Here is a 15,852-nt window from a genome sequence, read left to right as displayed (position 1 = left end):
TCTGCAGGCCTGCGTAAGACTGTTGTAGGTATGAGTGTAGTATTATGTGATGAAGCTTGTATACATTTGTTTTAGTACAATTTCGCATGAATTCTGGTAAAAGAGTATTGTTAAGATAGCAAAGCTGGGAATTCACAAACTATGCTTAAGCATTTAAAGGAAGTTAGGTCACACTTGAGTGACTTAATGAGCATCACCTTTGAGATCTGGAGCAGATGTAGGGCTAGTCTTCAGGCTCTTCTTTCTGGTTGCCCTGTGTCTCACAGGCTATGTGCTTTCCAGTTGCCACAGAAATGAGCAGGGGCAATACAAACAAGTCTTGTTTAGCATGCAACCTTAATCTTGGTGCAGAAGCAGGTCTGTTCTGTGATCCTAAAAAAGCAAGATGTGATTGTGTAAAGGCAGTCAACCTTTATAGTGTTTTGTAACCTTCATAAAATGTTCTTTAAATATAAACCATCATTTACGCTTCTATAATGGATACCATTACCTTATGAATGGTGTCTCCATTCAGTAAACCAACAGGTAGAGTATGCTTGAAGAGTGTGATCTTTTTAGAAGATAAGCAGCACAACGAGAATGCTCAGAGAAAGAAACAATGGAATGCATTTTATATGCTTAAAAACACATTGATACTTGCTTTGCAGTTTGATTTACCAAACATCTACCAAACATGATTACTGGCTGTCATTAACTAACTTGTATAGTTACAAGTGTAAACACTTTGGAGGTGGTTTGGGTGAGAAGTTTTATTTATGTGTGGTGTAGTTTGATACTACGTTTTATATCCGAGGTATATCTCTGTGCATAGATGGGGACGGTAGAGAGGAGACAGATGTATACAGATGGTTTGGTGACACAGCTCATGATGAAAGGGCAGATACACCAAGCCCTGCTCAGAAAGAGTAATATAAGCATCTAGCTTTTGATTGTATATTTAATATTTTTTACTGCATCCTTGTTATTTGTTCTATGGCAGGAAATGCTTTTGTGCTTTAGGATTTTTGCCCGATTCTTGTTCTCATCCTCCTTTGTGCTTCTGTGAATGGAAGGATTGTAGTTTTAATGCTGGTATGTGAATTCATCTCAAGCATGGTTGCTGTTGGTGTCATCTCTGGCTCCTTTATGTAGCTAGCAAAATTCTTCTGCATCTGAAGATTGACTTCTTTAGCAGTCTTTAGTACATACTCTCTCCAGTTTACTTCGTGTCACCTTTTGTTCATTTCTTGGCTTTTAATGGTTTCTGATGTCTTTTTCTTTGCCTCTTCAGTTAACAAGCTTAAACTTGGCAAGTGGAGCTGTAAGCAAGGGGAATGCAGCTGGGCCCCAGAGCTACCGGTCAACAGTCAACAGGAAAGGGTCACTGTGGGCTGTTCAGTCAGACACTCATGCAGCTGACAGAAGATCTTCAGCAGTCAGGTAAGATAAAGCTGGTGTTCCAGATTTTTGAAGGAGAATGCGTGGCACTCAGGAGCTCATTCATAACTTGTGTTTATCCTCTTGCTCAGAAGATAACATCTAAGGGCCAGTTCTTTTCATGTCTATCCTAGACACTAGGCCTACAAAACCGAATTTGTTTCCAGTGCTGGCAGGTTCATGGTGAAATAAAGAAATAAATGAACATGTGGAATGGAAGGGAAATGTCTGTTTCTCTTTCCTGATTATTTCTTATCCTGGTATTTGTGAGTCTGGGTTCGCTGCTGTTGAGACATGCAGAGTACAAACCTATTCCTGATACTGCAGAAATCACCACCAAGGCTTCATCTTCATGTGTTTTCCTAGAATATCAAGTTTAAGTTGTTCAAAGATAGAGCAACATCCTGTAATGTTATACTAAGTTTCCTTTTGTGGCTTCCTTCTGCCCTTTATTAATTTTGGATATTGGAATTTTTGTGTCTGATACACTCATTGGACTCAGGGACTATGATTTTGCAGTTAGAAAAACTATTCTTTCTGGGACTGAAAGAGCAGCAATATTTACTCCAAGGATTCTGGATCTTGGAAGCTAAGAGCAAGGTGAGCTTGCTGCAGAAGGCTGGGCCTAACACAGGCCCAGAACCACTTGGGATTTCTGATTTCTTCCTTTGCCTGAGTTTGCCTTCTTGTCCTTTTAAATAGAATAATGAGGCAGGGCTTCCACAACACAAGTTTAGGACTTTAATTTGCTGTGTACATTAAAATATTGATTCTTGCCATTGGTACCTGAATGCTACTGGAAAATGGAGGGAGGTAAGGAGGACAGATATGCAGTACAGAAGGAATACGTGACCTGGGTGGTCATCCTTTCCCAAACGGGTCCTTCAATAGGAGGATTGGAATGGGTTTTGGAAAGCTCAAGTAAAATTGTTCTTATTTCATCAGTCACTGCTTTTTGTCCTGCCTAGAGAAGAGGAATGTGAGAAATGAATTCCTGGCCTGTTTCTGTTCCAGCACAATGTTTGCCTCTGGGGTTTGGAGTTATTGAGAGAGGTGGTGATTCTGTTCTTGGAGCTGAGCCAGGGGAGCTATTACCTAATCCAAATAAAGAACCTATCCAACAGGTGTAAGCTGCCTTCCCCTTCTACACAGTTTTAGAGAGCAGCAGCGTGCAGGCTGGCCTGGAGCTTCTGTTCGTTTCTCATCTCTGCAACTCTGCATGGATTCAGATATGGCTGGAAAGAAATTACTCAGTCAAAATCTTCTGTTGTGGATCTCTGCGGAAGGCATTGTAATTACCACATTTTTCTGAAACCATTTCTGTTATGTCACTACCTGTAGCCCAATTTCTAATGTCCAGAGCTCCACTCTGAACCATTTCCAGAGCCGTGCCTCATCTAGCATTGTACTTGTAGTTCAGTGAAGAAATTTGTTTTATTTCATACAAAGATCCAAAATACTTCAGAAGTGTCTGACCACAGCTGGTGATTCCATCTTCAAACTTTTGATGAAACATTTGGGCTTTCAGTACTTGAATTATTCTGTTATTATTCTCAGAGTAAGACAAAGAAAGATATCTTAAGAGCCTTTGTTGAATTATTTTATCTTTGTGGCTGCTTATGTCAAATGGCCAGAATTTGCCGGGAGTTAAAAGTTTTACGAGTTAAAAGTTTTACATAAAAATGGAAATGAAAAAAAATAATTCTTGAGGCAGTGCTAGATTCCGTGAGCTGTGAACTTGTATTTAATGAAAGAATTCCAAAAGGAGTATTAAGGTTATATATGGGGATGGCTATCTTGTGTTGCAAATGCCTTTTTTGCTACTCAGTCTGTTACATTGGAGCTCAGCAGTTCACAGAGGGTCATCTGATGGGTGTCAGCCTGTGCTCTGTACTAGATGACTGTTTGAAGAAAAGCTTCCTGTTTTGTTCCATTGAGGTTCTGGTCTATCAGTTGTAGAATTCAGCAGGGATGGAAATATTTTGTCAATGGGTCTCTTATCTGGCTTGCGCTTGGCTCCAGTTCAAACATCTGCCTCTGAAGCTCAGTCCCTACAGCTTTTGTATGGCTCTATGGTAAATCTGAGCCATCTTAGTGCTTCTGAGGTTTGAAAATTTGATTTTGATGCTTTTGAGCTATGGGATTCAGGCTATTAATGACAAATCTTCCTCCTCTTTAATTCCCACTCTCCCAGTACTGACTTACCTAATTTTTTTTTTTCTGAACAGAAGTTAGTTCTCCATTCTTTTGTTGAATTCCTTTGGCTGTATGAGAAGGGTTGCCCAATCAATAGTCTGCTTGCCAAGAGGCAAAGGAGATCTTGAGTTTGTAATACACAGAGAACAGTTCTGGATACATTAAAAAATTATTGTACGAATCTGTAGTGCTGTCCCTTTTGAGACTTTTTTGTTTTAGTCACTTTCTTTGAACTTTGTCTCTATTTCCACTCAGCTTGTGATTTAGGCTTTTGCCATGCCCCAGACAAAGAAGCCTGCAGGGCTGTACAAGAGGTGAGATGTTCCGAAGTTGCATTATGGTAATAGAGCTGTCCAAGGCCCTCTACCATGTTTGTAGCAGCCCAGCCTTTATTGCCCTTTGAAGCTCCCGGCAGCTATACTAAATCTGCTCTTTCATTCTTTAACCCTAGTCCTTTGGGCCTTATTTCAGTTCTGTCTCATCTTCTCACTCTATCAGGCAGGATTTTCACTTATTTACTTTCTGCTGTAAAGGCATTAACATGTTACAGTTACATGTTTTGTAATTTAAGATTACCATTGATAATTTTTCACAATATTAATAATGTAACCTAAGGACAACAAATATGAAAATGATTCCTTATTATCCTTTGGAACTCATGTCCAGACATGGATGCTAAGACCTTACTAGAACTGGGGCATTGAGCAGCTCTTGAAAGCATTCTCAGTTGCACGATAAAGGTAGAAAGTAGTGTTTAAGAGAATGAAAGTTGTTGTTCCGAACCTGAACTAATTTCTCAGTACCCATTGGCAAATAGTTGCACTAGTGATGAGGATGGTCAACTTTCCTAGAAGCTTCTGTCACTGGAATCTGCAGCTGCTGTGTCACTTGTTTTTGAAATTCTCCTCAAAGAATCACTTGGACTCTGCAAATCACTTTCTGTCCAAGACCTGAATCAAAGCTAATGAATTTTTTTTCTAATTGGTACAGATTTCTGTGTTTTCAGTGGGCGCCTTGGATTCAACAATAGCCACCCTTTTCCAGGTTCACCTTTTTGAACTCCTACAAACAGTCTGTTGGCAAGAACTCAGTGGTGATTCGGTCACTGTTTTCCCACACCTCTGTTTCATTAGCTTCTTGTTCTTTCATGACATCTTTCTCAAAACTAAAGACAAAATCAACCCAGCTTAGCATATGGTTGCCTTGGATCTTCTGACAGATTTATCTAACTTGGTCAGGGGAGGCAGGCAAGCAAGCTTCTCTATCACCGTTGAGAGGGTAGAATGGCAGTCGAAATTTTATCAGGCAGCTTGGGAGGGCTACCGCAGTCAGAAACAAAGGGTTCTGCTCTTCTTGTTATTTAACATGCTCAAAATACTTCTTTGCTCACACATTGAGCCAAGGTGCTCAGGTTCATCAGAAAATGACGTTTTGTTGGCAGGCTCCCTAATCTAGGTTAAACAGTATAAAAACAGAGTTTAGATTTTCTGATCTAGGAGTTTATAGGTTGAATTCACTCTGTTGTCATTATTAATGGTAGTAACAACTCAGAGCATTGTGGGCTGTGTGCATATAGTGGCCATATGTTCAGGTTCCCAAACAGGTTCTACTTTGTGTATTTTCATTTTATTTTTTTCTCTTGCCTGGAAATCTCAATTGGGATGGGAAACTAGAAGATTCCACACAGACGTTTGGCATCTCAGGCTTTCAGGAGCCCCAAACTGTATGCCTCAGGTCTGAAAATCCTGGTTTTCTGTGTCAAAGGGGTAGCTTGTTTTACGTAAAGGGAAGGTGAAAGTGGCTTCACTGTTTGCTCAAATTTTTATTTTTAATTTTCAAGATGTAGAAGGTAAAAATATGAAATCAGGCAAGTGGTTGGACCTTGACTAGACAGGATATGAAGAGCTACGAGTAGAATCATGCTAAAATAGCCAAGAGATGTGCTAATGTACAAGGTGGTTCTCACAGTGCTAGAGGGTGAGAAGTTGATGGGATTGTCTTGTTTTTTTTGCAAGACTCATGCTAAGGTGGGCTTAGCATGGATCTTGCAGCAGGGACTCAGGGAAAGAGCTAACTACATATAGGCTTGCAACTAGAGGTAAGGAGGAGAGAATTCCTAGTAATCTTGACAGCTAATGACAAGTTTTTGTAAGAACAGAGCTCTTTCTCTTTGTTGCCATGCAGTTCTGCATCTGAAGGGTTAGTAGTGACTTTACACTCTTCCAAGTTGCTTGATTCAAGCTCCTTGCAGTCACTTGCCAGGTAGAGACTGTCCATTCTCTGTCCTGTGCCCTGCTTGCCAAGTGTGCTTGCTCAGCAGCTGGGTGCAGGCTAATGCTGAAGAGTCTGTGCTGTACTGATACCTCTGGAGGAAATGAAGGGAGAAAACAGCAGGCACTGAGGGCTACACAACAGGCTTTCAGTTTCAGGAAAGTCTGTGCTGACCTTACGCTTCCAGCTAGACTGCACAGAAGTGCCAGAGCAGCAGTAGACCAACACGACTGAGTGCAGTCCTGTGCCAGCACTGCCATGTGTCTGTTCCTTCCTCCTGATACAACTTGTCCCCTTCACTTTCCCTCTTAGAGGAAATGTCTGATTGTGAGCTCAGTCATCTGCACTACACTGCATTTTCTGCAGGCTTCATAATTACCATACGGTCTTTTTCTTTCCTTCCTGGTGTAAAGATGTTGCTTCTAATACCCAGCACTAGCAGAATGTGCTGTCCTCATTCTTGCTGAGGGGCAGAAGAGTCTTGAGCATGAAGTAAATCTAACATGGGTTATTCTAATGCTGCTACCTTTGATTCTTCTCTGTTTTAGTTAAATCACTGGGAGGGACCCCAGCTCACAGTGTCCTTTCATGCTGCTGCTTGCAGGGATGAATGCTGTATTAGGAAGACTTAGGAAGAACAGTTCCTTTTCAGCCAGAGTGGCTATTTGCAGTAGGGCAGACATATGAGGTTGATTCCTGTTTCCTGATTTTTTTCCTTATGGCAGGCCTGTGTTATCTTAATGCCTAAGTTAATTCAATTTCTTTATTCGTGATGGAAGAGTAAATGAGGATGGGTGTAGTGATTTTTCTTTTTTTCTGTGACCAGTCCCCTGTCCACTTCCCCTTGGCAACTCTGTCATACAACATATGTTTGTGGCCCTTGAGAAGCAGCATTTCTGACAGTCCTGAAGCTGTGGGTTGATCTATTATCACCTCCTATTCAGAGGAAGGATGAGGAGGGAGGATGAAAAACAGAAATGCTGCCTGTAGCTGTATGTTCTTGCAGCTCCTCCTGTCTCTAGTTCGTGCATGTTCTTTCTCCATCCCCACATATTTGTACACATAACAGCCTTCCTGCCCCGGTAACCTCTTACCTTTTTTTACATGTCTCCCAGGGTCACTGGTGACAACTTGTTAACTGTGGAAGTGAATTGGCTGACTTAAACTTCAGAAGTACGTGTTTTGCCTTGTGTTACTTCTTATAGAGAGAGATTTTGGTCGCGCTAACGAAACTTGTGATGGCAGGTCCAATTACTCTCCATCCTGCTTGGAAATTGCCCTGAGCCTCCGCACCATGGGTTGGCACCGTCTTGAAGGATCCCTGCTTCCCACAGCCAGGCCTTGGCTCTGGCTGCCTGGAGCCTCCGGGAGAGGAAAGGCGGAAAGCTCGTGACTTGCCCAGACAGTCTGAGGCCTGGCCCTGCAGCCTCGGCTCCCCAGACGCTGTTGAGTCGGACTTGGCTGGCAGCCGCCGCGCTGTTACTTTTCCGAGGTAATAAGTGAGATTAATCGCAGGACCCTTTCCAGAGGCGAAGGGGGTTTGGGCTGAGCGCAGGGAGAGAGCGTAGGAGCCAGTGCCGGGGCTGGGAGCTGGAGGCGAGAGCTGGGGCCTTGCAGCAGGGCAGAGCAAGGCACAACTCGTGCGAGCGTGGCCTCTGCTCGGCTGCTGCTGGAGGCTGCTCTGGAGCCGCAGCCTGGGGGCCTCCCTTGGGCTGGCTCCAGCTGAGCAAAGTGGACACAGCCTTGGCATTGCCTCCACCTGTCTACTGGGCCTGGGCAGCTGGGCTTTTTGCAAGTAGTTCTAGTGATGTGAGGGGACAGGTTTCTCTTCCTGCACCTGGCTCTGACTGCATGACTTCCTTTCAGAGAAGGTATGACAACCTTCCTCATTATTCCCAGCGACCAGCCCATGTTGGTAGGTGGAAGGGAGTGACAGGGGTTTTATACCTTCCCTGAAGGCAGTGCTGCATAATGGTTCTTGGTTTTCTCGTTTCAGCTGCCTACACAAACTGACCTTACCCCCAGCGTAAATGTAGGGTTTACTATTCTGGATTGGGCTGCTAATCTTTTTGGTTCTCCTGTCCTGTGTTTCAGAGTAACTATCACCAATGTCTTCAGTGAAAGCAGAGAGTCTTTTTGATTGGCAGTAAAGAAATTCCCAGCCTCTAGGGGAAGCTTGCTTTTGCCCCCCAGCTGCAAACAGCTGACTTGTAGATCTCACCATATTTTCTGTTCTACATAGTCTAGCTGTGGGTGTTATCATTAATCATATTTTTATTTTCTGGGAATATTGTTGCCTCGTTCATGAGCTGTAGCAGTGAGTCCCACAGGTAAATTCCATATTATGCAGATGTTTCCTCTTTAATTTTTTGGATTTTTTCCAAATTTGCTAAAAGTCTCTGCCCCCTTATTATGTGAAGGCAGACAGAAATGCTTGATTTATTTTCTGTGCTATTTATTCTGTATGTTTCTATCATCTCCCTTCTTATTTGTCTCTCCTAAACTAAACAGTACCATTCTCTTCAAGTTCTAAATGGAAATCTTCCAACCCTCTAATAATTAGCTCTCTGTCTTTATGGAGATGACAAGAAACGAAAACAGCACATCAAGTAGGAGTAAAACATAGATTTTATGTGACACTATCATTTTTAGCTTTTATCTCTCATAACTTCCATATGCTTACACCTTGCTGGCTTCTGACCATACTAAACACTGGATTTTATTATTAATATGCAGTTGTTTTTCTTTGACTACTGCAATTAATGTAAAACTGAGCAACAGGTATAGGCAGTTCATGCTGATACAATTCTTTTTTTGATTCCTCACCCGTGAACTCTCCTCTTCCTGGCTTTTAGCTGCCACCAGTGGATTTTGTTGGCTGTGATGGAAGTCACGTGCTGTTTTCCGTTCTAGTAAGCATTTAATTTAATATAGAGCTTGTTGAAATCTTTTAGTGTCTTCCACTACTTCCCTCATATCCTCGCCCCCAGCCACCCCTGATCTTAGATCTCTTTGAAATACCCTGTTTAGGTTCTAGATATTTCATATTGCCAAGTGATCAGCAGATCTCCCTTTTCTCTGCATTTAGTTAAACCTCCAATTGCCATTACAGTAGTTTTAGAGTGGCATTCAGAGGGTTAATGTGGCCGTACCTCTCACTTTGGTAGTTTGTGGGGAGAACTCTGCTGCCCGCAGCTTTCTAGGAAAGAGGGAACCCCAATAGCCTGGTGCTCTTTGGGGGCTGCTCTGCCCAGAGCATTCTTTCTTTCTAGAGGAGCTCTGAAAGGGTTACAAGGGAGCCTTGGCTGTTTCTTTGAGCTATTTGGAAAGGACGGGCCTCAGACAGCTTGGCAGGAACCTGGGGCCCTGTTTTTTCCAGCCCAGCCCTTCCTTCTGCACGGAGCTGTCAGGGAATCCCACGAATGTCTGGTTTCTCCCCTTTCTGAAGTTTTTCAGCAATATTTTTATCCATCCCTGGCTCTTTCTCACACAGGGACCTCAGGTTTTGTTGATTGCTTTGCCTTGCAGGTAGTGAGATGGAAATGAAAGCCATGCTACCATGCCACAGCCATTGGAATTAGTTCACCGTTGTGCAGCTGAGAAGGGCACTGGGAAGTTTCCCAGAAGAGTGTCCTTTCTGGCATTGATCGTAGGGCAGGTCCATCTGGCCTAAGAACAGAGGGATTGAACGGGCCCATCTTTGAACTGTGCTATTCCTGTGGGTCACAGCGAGGCACTCGAAACCTCCAAGCTACATGTTCAGTATCCTCCCTACCAGACACACAATGTTTGTGAAAATGGAAAGTCCCTTTGTAAACCAGTCTTACAACGGACAAGACAGGTTAGCAACCTTTCCTTCATTTGCCTCATGCTCTCCAGGGCTGTCCTGAGGCTGAACTCTTTGTGATTATTTTGTGTTTTGGAGGTTTCTGGGTCTGCCGTATACCTTTTCACTTAATAAATAAATAAATAAATAAAAATGCTTAGAGGATGAACATAAAGGTTGTCTTAGTGTTAAAAAGAAGGTTTGTTGAAAGTTTGGTTACTGGTAAGTGCAAAGGTCTTGAAAGGTCTCTCTGGTGTTGGAGCTACTGGTATTCTATAATCTCAGGAAGCCTGTCAGATGCTGGGAGCAGGGTGTGATCTAAGATCCATGTGGAAAGCCTTTCCAGAAGGCAGCCCTCATGTGGTGCAGTCCCTGGACAACTCTTGGAAGTCAGCAGCTGAAGAGCCTGAAGTCAAGTTCAGATAAAATCAAGTTTCAGTGACCAAGTAAGAAAGCCAGAGCAGGAGGTAGCAAAAGGGGCCAAAGGCTTTTCCTCCTTCCTGTTAGGCTTTGTCTTGGGGCTACTTTCCCTCGTGCAGTGAAGTTTCCACCACCAAAGCATGTTCACATTTTCCATCCAGCCCAGTCTTGGCTTACTCAGGGTGAACACAACACTCTTTTTGGTGTTTCATCCTGTGATATAAACGGGAATTCCCTTCCAAGAGCACAAAGAAACCCCTTTCCTATCCCTGAAAGTGTTAGTCAGCCCTTCCTATGGAGATCCTGCTTTGTCACCTAATTCTCCCCACCTTTCAGACTGGGGAAGTTTTGTAGCTGACACAGGAGTTTGTGAATGTATGTGGTTGGCTTCGTGACAGCCTGTTATTCTCCGGGGCTTCTCTGGGCTGCAGGTATCAGTCAGCAGCTGTTTGTGAGCCATGCAGGACTCCAGCATTTAACAAAAACCTCTTTTGAAAATAGAGGAGGAGGGGAAAATAAAAGCATAAAGAAGTTGGGAAGTATTTCAGCTCTCCTGTGTACGTGGTGACAGCTTTGTTGGAGATGCTGTTCACTAGCTCATAGGTGTTTGAAGTTGTACATACATTGTGTAAGCTGAAGAAGATGGGGCAACCAGAACTCCATGGTGGAATGCCAGATTTTTGTTTGGGGAGTAAAGTGAATTTATAATACTGAGTAACGCTGGTGATTAGTAGTATTTTCTTAGTCTTTACCCAGCGCTGTATGCTCTCAGATGGTGAGTAGTTTGACCAAAATGTTGTGGGCAGGAGGATTTGATTGGTGATAAGCCAGAATGTGTTTCAGTGGCTCAGGAAGGCTGGATATATTGGACTGTCCAGAACCAGCACCAATTGCAAAGATTTTTAAGTGCTCTGGTAAAGGTAGGTTCTGCAATAGCAGGATAAATTAAGTCTTATATAGAAATACCAATGTATTCAGGGTCATTTAGCACAAGCAGTTGTTTCTAGTTGTTCTGTACCAGTAGTTGAAAGCTGGATATCCTCTTTTAGAGGATGGAAAAACAAAACAAAACACCTCCACCCTCCCTTCATCCCCCAAACAACAAAAGTCAAGCAAACCCACCAGGTAATGTTTAAAGATACTGCAGTTTCCAGACACTCTCCTGTTGCACTCTCTGAACTTTTATTAACATTTCTCATCCAATTACTGTCCACAGCAAACCAGGTGGGGAGAGGCCAAGGCAGCCTGGCTGATCCAAGTCTACTGAAAGCTGGCCCTGGGACAACAGCCTTTAGTAAGAAGAATTTCAAAGTGAGAGGGCCTTATCAGAGACGCTGTTTGTTTCCAGCTGCTGGTATCCATGATGTTGCAGGGCTTCTTTGCCTGAGTTATAGATTGTATCTGGCTCAGTAAATGTCTTTCACTGCCCTTTCTATCTATCTGCTGTCTGGCATGTGGGACCTGACGAAAAAGTTAGTCCAAGAAGATTGTGTCTGGCAGTGCTGTGCATGCTACTTGGCAGCTGTCTGTCAGGGATGCTCAGCCTGGGCAAGAGTCACCCTTTTGAACAAAGCAGCTGTGGCTTATGTGGTCTTAACCTTTTGTATGCAGAAAAAAAAGTCTTTATTTGCTTGTTACTGGGGGGAAAAAACACATTTGATGATAATCTGCCCTGTGAAGACTGTAGCCAGGCTGAGCTGTGCATGTCTTTAATGTTGGAAATGCAGTTTTGTCAAAATCTGTCTCAGAAAACTTCCAGTTTGATAGACTATCTGAAGAGTCTTGGGTCTGGACCATCTTGTTTGTTTGTTTATCTGTTTTGTTGTTGTTGCTTTGTTTTGGTATTGGGAAAATGATGCTGATGAGCAGAGAGGTGTCAGCTTCTCTTCAGTCAGTGTTTTGAAAAGCTGCAGATGCTGAGACCCGAAATGAAATAAGTTCGAGTACTTTTCCTTGCTGTTGCTGCTGACTGAGTGTAGATCCACAAGGAGGGAACGTTCATAGCAGTGAAGGCTTGGCATCTGTAGAAGCTCTTTGAACTTTTACATCCACACTTCAGATTTTAGCCACAGGACAGCATAACTGGAATAATATTCTTCGCATTAGTCAGAAGGTCAGGTTAGACACCCATGTTAGTCTTTTATAGTCCTGATGAATAACCATCTAGGATTTATGGCTTCTGACACTTACAAGCAATAATTCTGAATTTCAAATGAAGACTTTCCAGTACTTAATGAAGACAACATACAGCTTGCTGTGTTGTGACTTCTGTTTCCCATGGCTGTTCCCTGAAAGACGTGAAACTGTGGTTTAAGGAAAAAGCTTGAAGTAACTTTGGTTTGAAAGTGTGTTTGTATTCAATATGTTTCTGATCTCAGCTCCACTAGCAGGCACTTGGCTGTAAGATTCTTTGACAGACTTATGATGCTGAAGACTTGGGTTTCTCCATAAATACTTTCAGGTGGATGAGTAGTAAAGGGCTGTCCAACTTAAGCAGCCAACATGGTAAAGAGAAACACAATCTCAGTCACTGTGAGGAAAACAAACAGGGAAAAAGGTGTATGTGGAAAATCTAAGCACAGGCTCTAGAAACTCTCCAAGAAGAGACAGTCAAGAGACTTTGCTGTTGTTCTTAAGATGTTATGCATTGATAAATTCATCTCCTTCTGGAAATACTGTATGCAGTTCTTTTCTAATAATTTTCTCCATGAGAGTGAGATTTTGGTTCTTACTGACAGTGATCCCACTAGGATTCTGTTTTCAAAATTCCTTATCAAAATATCAATGTTAGAGCTTATCCCTTATGAAACAAAAGGCTGCCCAGTTTTAATAGTTGGGTTATTTTGGTATATTTCAAGAAATTTAGATCCAATCCATTTTTATTTTTAAAAATATTTTGTCTTTCTGTTCGGGACTTTGTTTTTGCATAACATTTGTTATTTTCTGAAGGTCACAGTCATCTTTCCAATTCTTTGTAAAATTCTCCTTTCCTGATGCTCACCTAAATGATTTAAATATGAAAGTATCCTCTGCTAGTAAAGGGAACTAAAGTTATGCACAGATTTCTAGACTGGTATGATGCATATGGGACAGAATGATTCATGTAATGCAGTGATTTTCGTTACTGATGTTTTCTAAGTAGAATAAATTCTTTGTAAACATTATGACCTCATTGTGGAACCTGAATACATGAGCATAGATATCATTAGGCTTGTGTTATTGAATAGCATTTCTGTGGAAGGAAAGAACTGTGCTGGTTTTTTTGTTTGTTCGTTTGTCTGCAGGTCTCACTTGGAAATGATCTAAATTCCTGATATCACATAACTTCATACATTGTGTCACTTGTATACATTGTTAGGTAGCAAAACCAGGTAACACCTATTCTTTTGATTTACTTTCAGCTTTTTTTCTGGTGTCCACTATGAGAGGTTGCTTACTGTCTTACTCTGACTAGTCTCTAGAGAGCCATAAGCACAGTACACCAAAACTGGAAGATTATCCTCCTTGCAAATGTTACCGGGTTCAGCTCAAGCCATCTGGAGGCCATGTTTGTCTTTTCACAGAAAATGAGCCTGTAGTTATGTAGAGGTTCTGCTGTTTTGAGAAAAGCCCACTCTGTTTAGAGCATTGGCTGAAACAACACAAAAGGCATCGAGTATAAAGATGTGACATGTAACAGAGACTTCTTGTTTGGACATTTGACACTGTTGTTGTTGTTTTCTCCTGGTGTGCCTTATCTGTGCTAGGAGGGGAATCTTGAAAGAGTGTTATTCCTCTAAGTGGCTGGGATATTTAATCTGGCCTTATAAGGGTTTAGCATTTGCAGCTGCATCTTTGATGTGCTCATGCTTAGCATTACATGCAATCACTCGGTGAAATTCCTGAGGTACTGATTCCATGGTTCCCATCTGTGTTCCTGAGTCTGGGAGCTTCTGACTAATTATACAATTTTCTCTGTAAGCTGTAGGAAACAATTCCATTTTGGCTCTAGAAAAAGGGTTTGGGTTGGACTGAAATATAGGATTGCATAACTTTTTTTCATCTTCAACCACAAATTCCTAAGAAAGTTATTGCATTTCTCTGAAGATACCTGCTTCTGGCTTTTGGTTTTCACTGTCATTAGAAATATTCAACACCAATGTACAGTCTAGAAGCAATTGAAAGCCTGCTGAGAATCAGTCATTAAGGCAACAAAGTTGTATCCCCTAGAGAACAGCATCATCCCTAGGTTTCTATCCTTCTCAAACCCCTGAGGGTGGAAAAAGTGGATGTAGTGTGCAGTTGTGATGACCAGCAGAGCTGGCACAACTGTAGAGTAGGCTCTTCTGGCCACACTGGAGGAGAAAGCATCGCAAAAATATGTGCTTTATCAAATGGACTGAATCTAAAACCTTTTTATAGGTGCTGCAAATTAAACCAGTGCTTAGTCTCCTAGCCTGCAGTTGTATGCAGAGGCAGAATGTTTGTGTGTAAGACTTCAAGTGCTAGGTGATCTAAATAAGTTTTTGTGCAACTCGAGCATCTGTTGCAAACAGGGTCTGACAGAGTGGGATCTTTCAACAAATCCTAGACAAGTCTGGGAACTGTCTCCTAGAGCATGCCAGTTCTTTGTACCGTACAATGTAACTATCTGAACATCCTTTTATTTACTTTCCTTTAATGACAGACTTTGTCTGTCATCAGATTTGGCAGTTTCCTGGAGAAAGATACTGCCAACCCAGATGAACGTGGGCCTTTTTCTGTGTTTTCAGTGGTGTAATCACAAATACCCTGTTAGCTGCACCTAATTGTGGTCCGTCAGCTGGACTGCTTGGTCAGCACACGCACTGCTGCCAGCTGGGGAAAAAGGGAGACAACTGAGTGATTTGGGGCTCTCCCACAATTTTCCACTGCAGCACCTGCTTTGGAAGCAGCAGTAGAACTGCCAAACATGCTGAAGTGGTTAAGTGTACCAGCTCCTAAAGAAGCTGAAGGGGAGGAGTGCTTCTTGCCTGATGGGTTTTCAAAGGCAGCTGAGACTTTGAAGTTTTGTTTTAGCAGCTGCCAGGTATGCTGCCTCAGCCTGGTGCAGCACTTCTGCCCCCAGCTTTGTGCGTTGCGTTCTTCTTTACACGTGCCAGGATGGAGAGAGGGGAAATCAAATAAAATTAATTAAACCAAGAGTGTGCTTGTTAGCAATAGTGTTGCTTTATTGTACCCTTTGGGTTAGAGTGCTTCATGCCACAGTGAAGCACCTTGCGCTCGCTTGGGCCTATTAGAGTAATAAATTTGTTTCACTTTAGTTTTCTTTGCTTTCCCACTTACTGTTTCCCTGCCTCTCTTCTGCTTTAACTATTCCAGCCAGGAAATAGTTAAATAGTTACACCAGGACAGTGGTCCCCCCCTCAATAATCATAGTAATTTTAATGTTTTGTTCTGAGTTGGCCACATAAAATAGGCAGAATTTTACATCCATGGTACCCTAGAACTCCCTGCTGAAACCAGAGGGACCAGATCATCTTTCCAGTGAGGGAAACTGAGACAGAGAGAAATGTGGTGGCTGAACAGGGACCTCATAAAGGCTCTGTCAAAGCAGGGACAGACACCATTCACTGCTGGAGGCAGTCTGCTGGGAGCTTCCCCTTCACTCGCTTTCCTCTGCCAGAAGGGATGTGCTGTAATTCTGTTTATTCCGCTGAATATTGAACTCCTTTATGATGATGTGAACTCCTCAGTGATTTTTC

The 15,852-nt window shown here is 42.5% G+C and overlaps 1 protein-coding gene across 5 annotated transcripts in view; it reads left to right on the top strand.

Annotated features, from left to right (window-relative positions):
* Window positions 1-15,852, top strand: part of TTLL5 (tubulin tyrosine ligase like 5) — a 124,784-nt gene that overhangs the window by 69,967 nt on the left and 38,965 nt on the right. For 3 of the 5 annotated variants that reach the window (XM_084519582.1, XM_084519581.1, XM_084519583.1), the window contains one exon: window positions 1,271-1,419. In XM_084519582.1, the coding sequence (XP_084375708.1) occupies window positions 1,271-1,419 (149 nt within the window). Of the gene's footprint in view, window positions 1-1,270; window positions 1,420-6,998; window positions 7,057-7,128; window positions 7,376-15,852 lie in introns of those variants that run through there. The other 2 variants (XR_014693184.1, XM_084519584.1) reach the window with 2 other exon arrangements.

The sequence above is a fragment of the Aythya ferina genome (genome assembly GCF_964211825.1).
Source record: "Aythya ferina genome assembly, chromosome: 5".
NCBI classification, from domain to species: Eukaryota; Metazoa; Chordata; class Aves; order Anseriformes; family Anatidae; genus Aythya; species Aythya ferina.
This window is presented reverse-complemented; position numbering and strand designations above follow the sequence as displayed.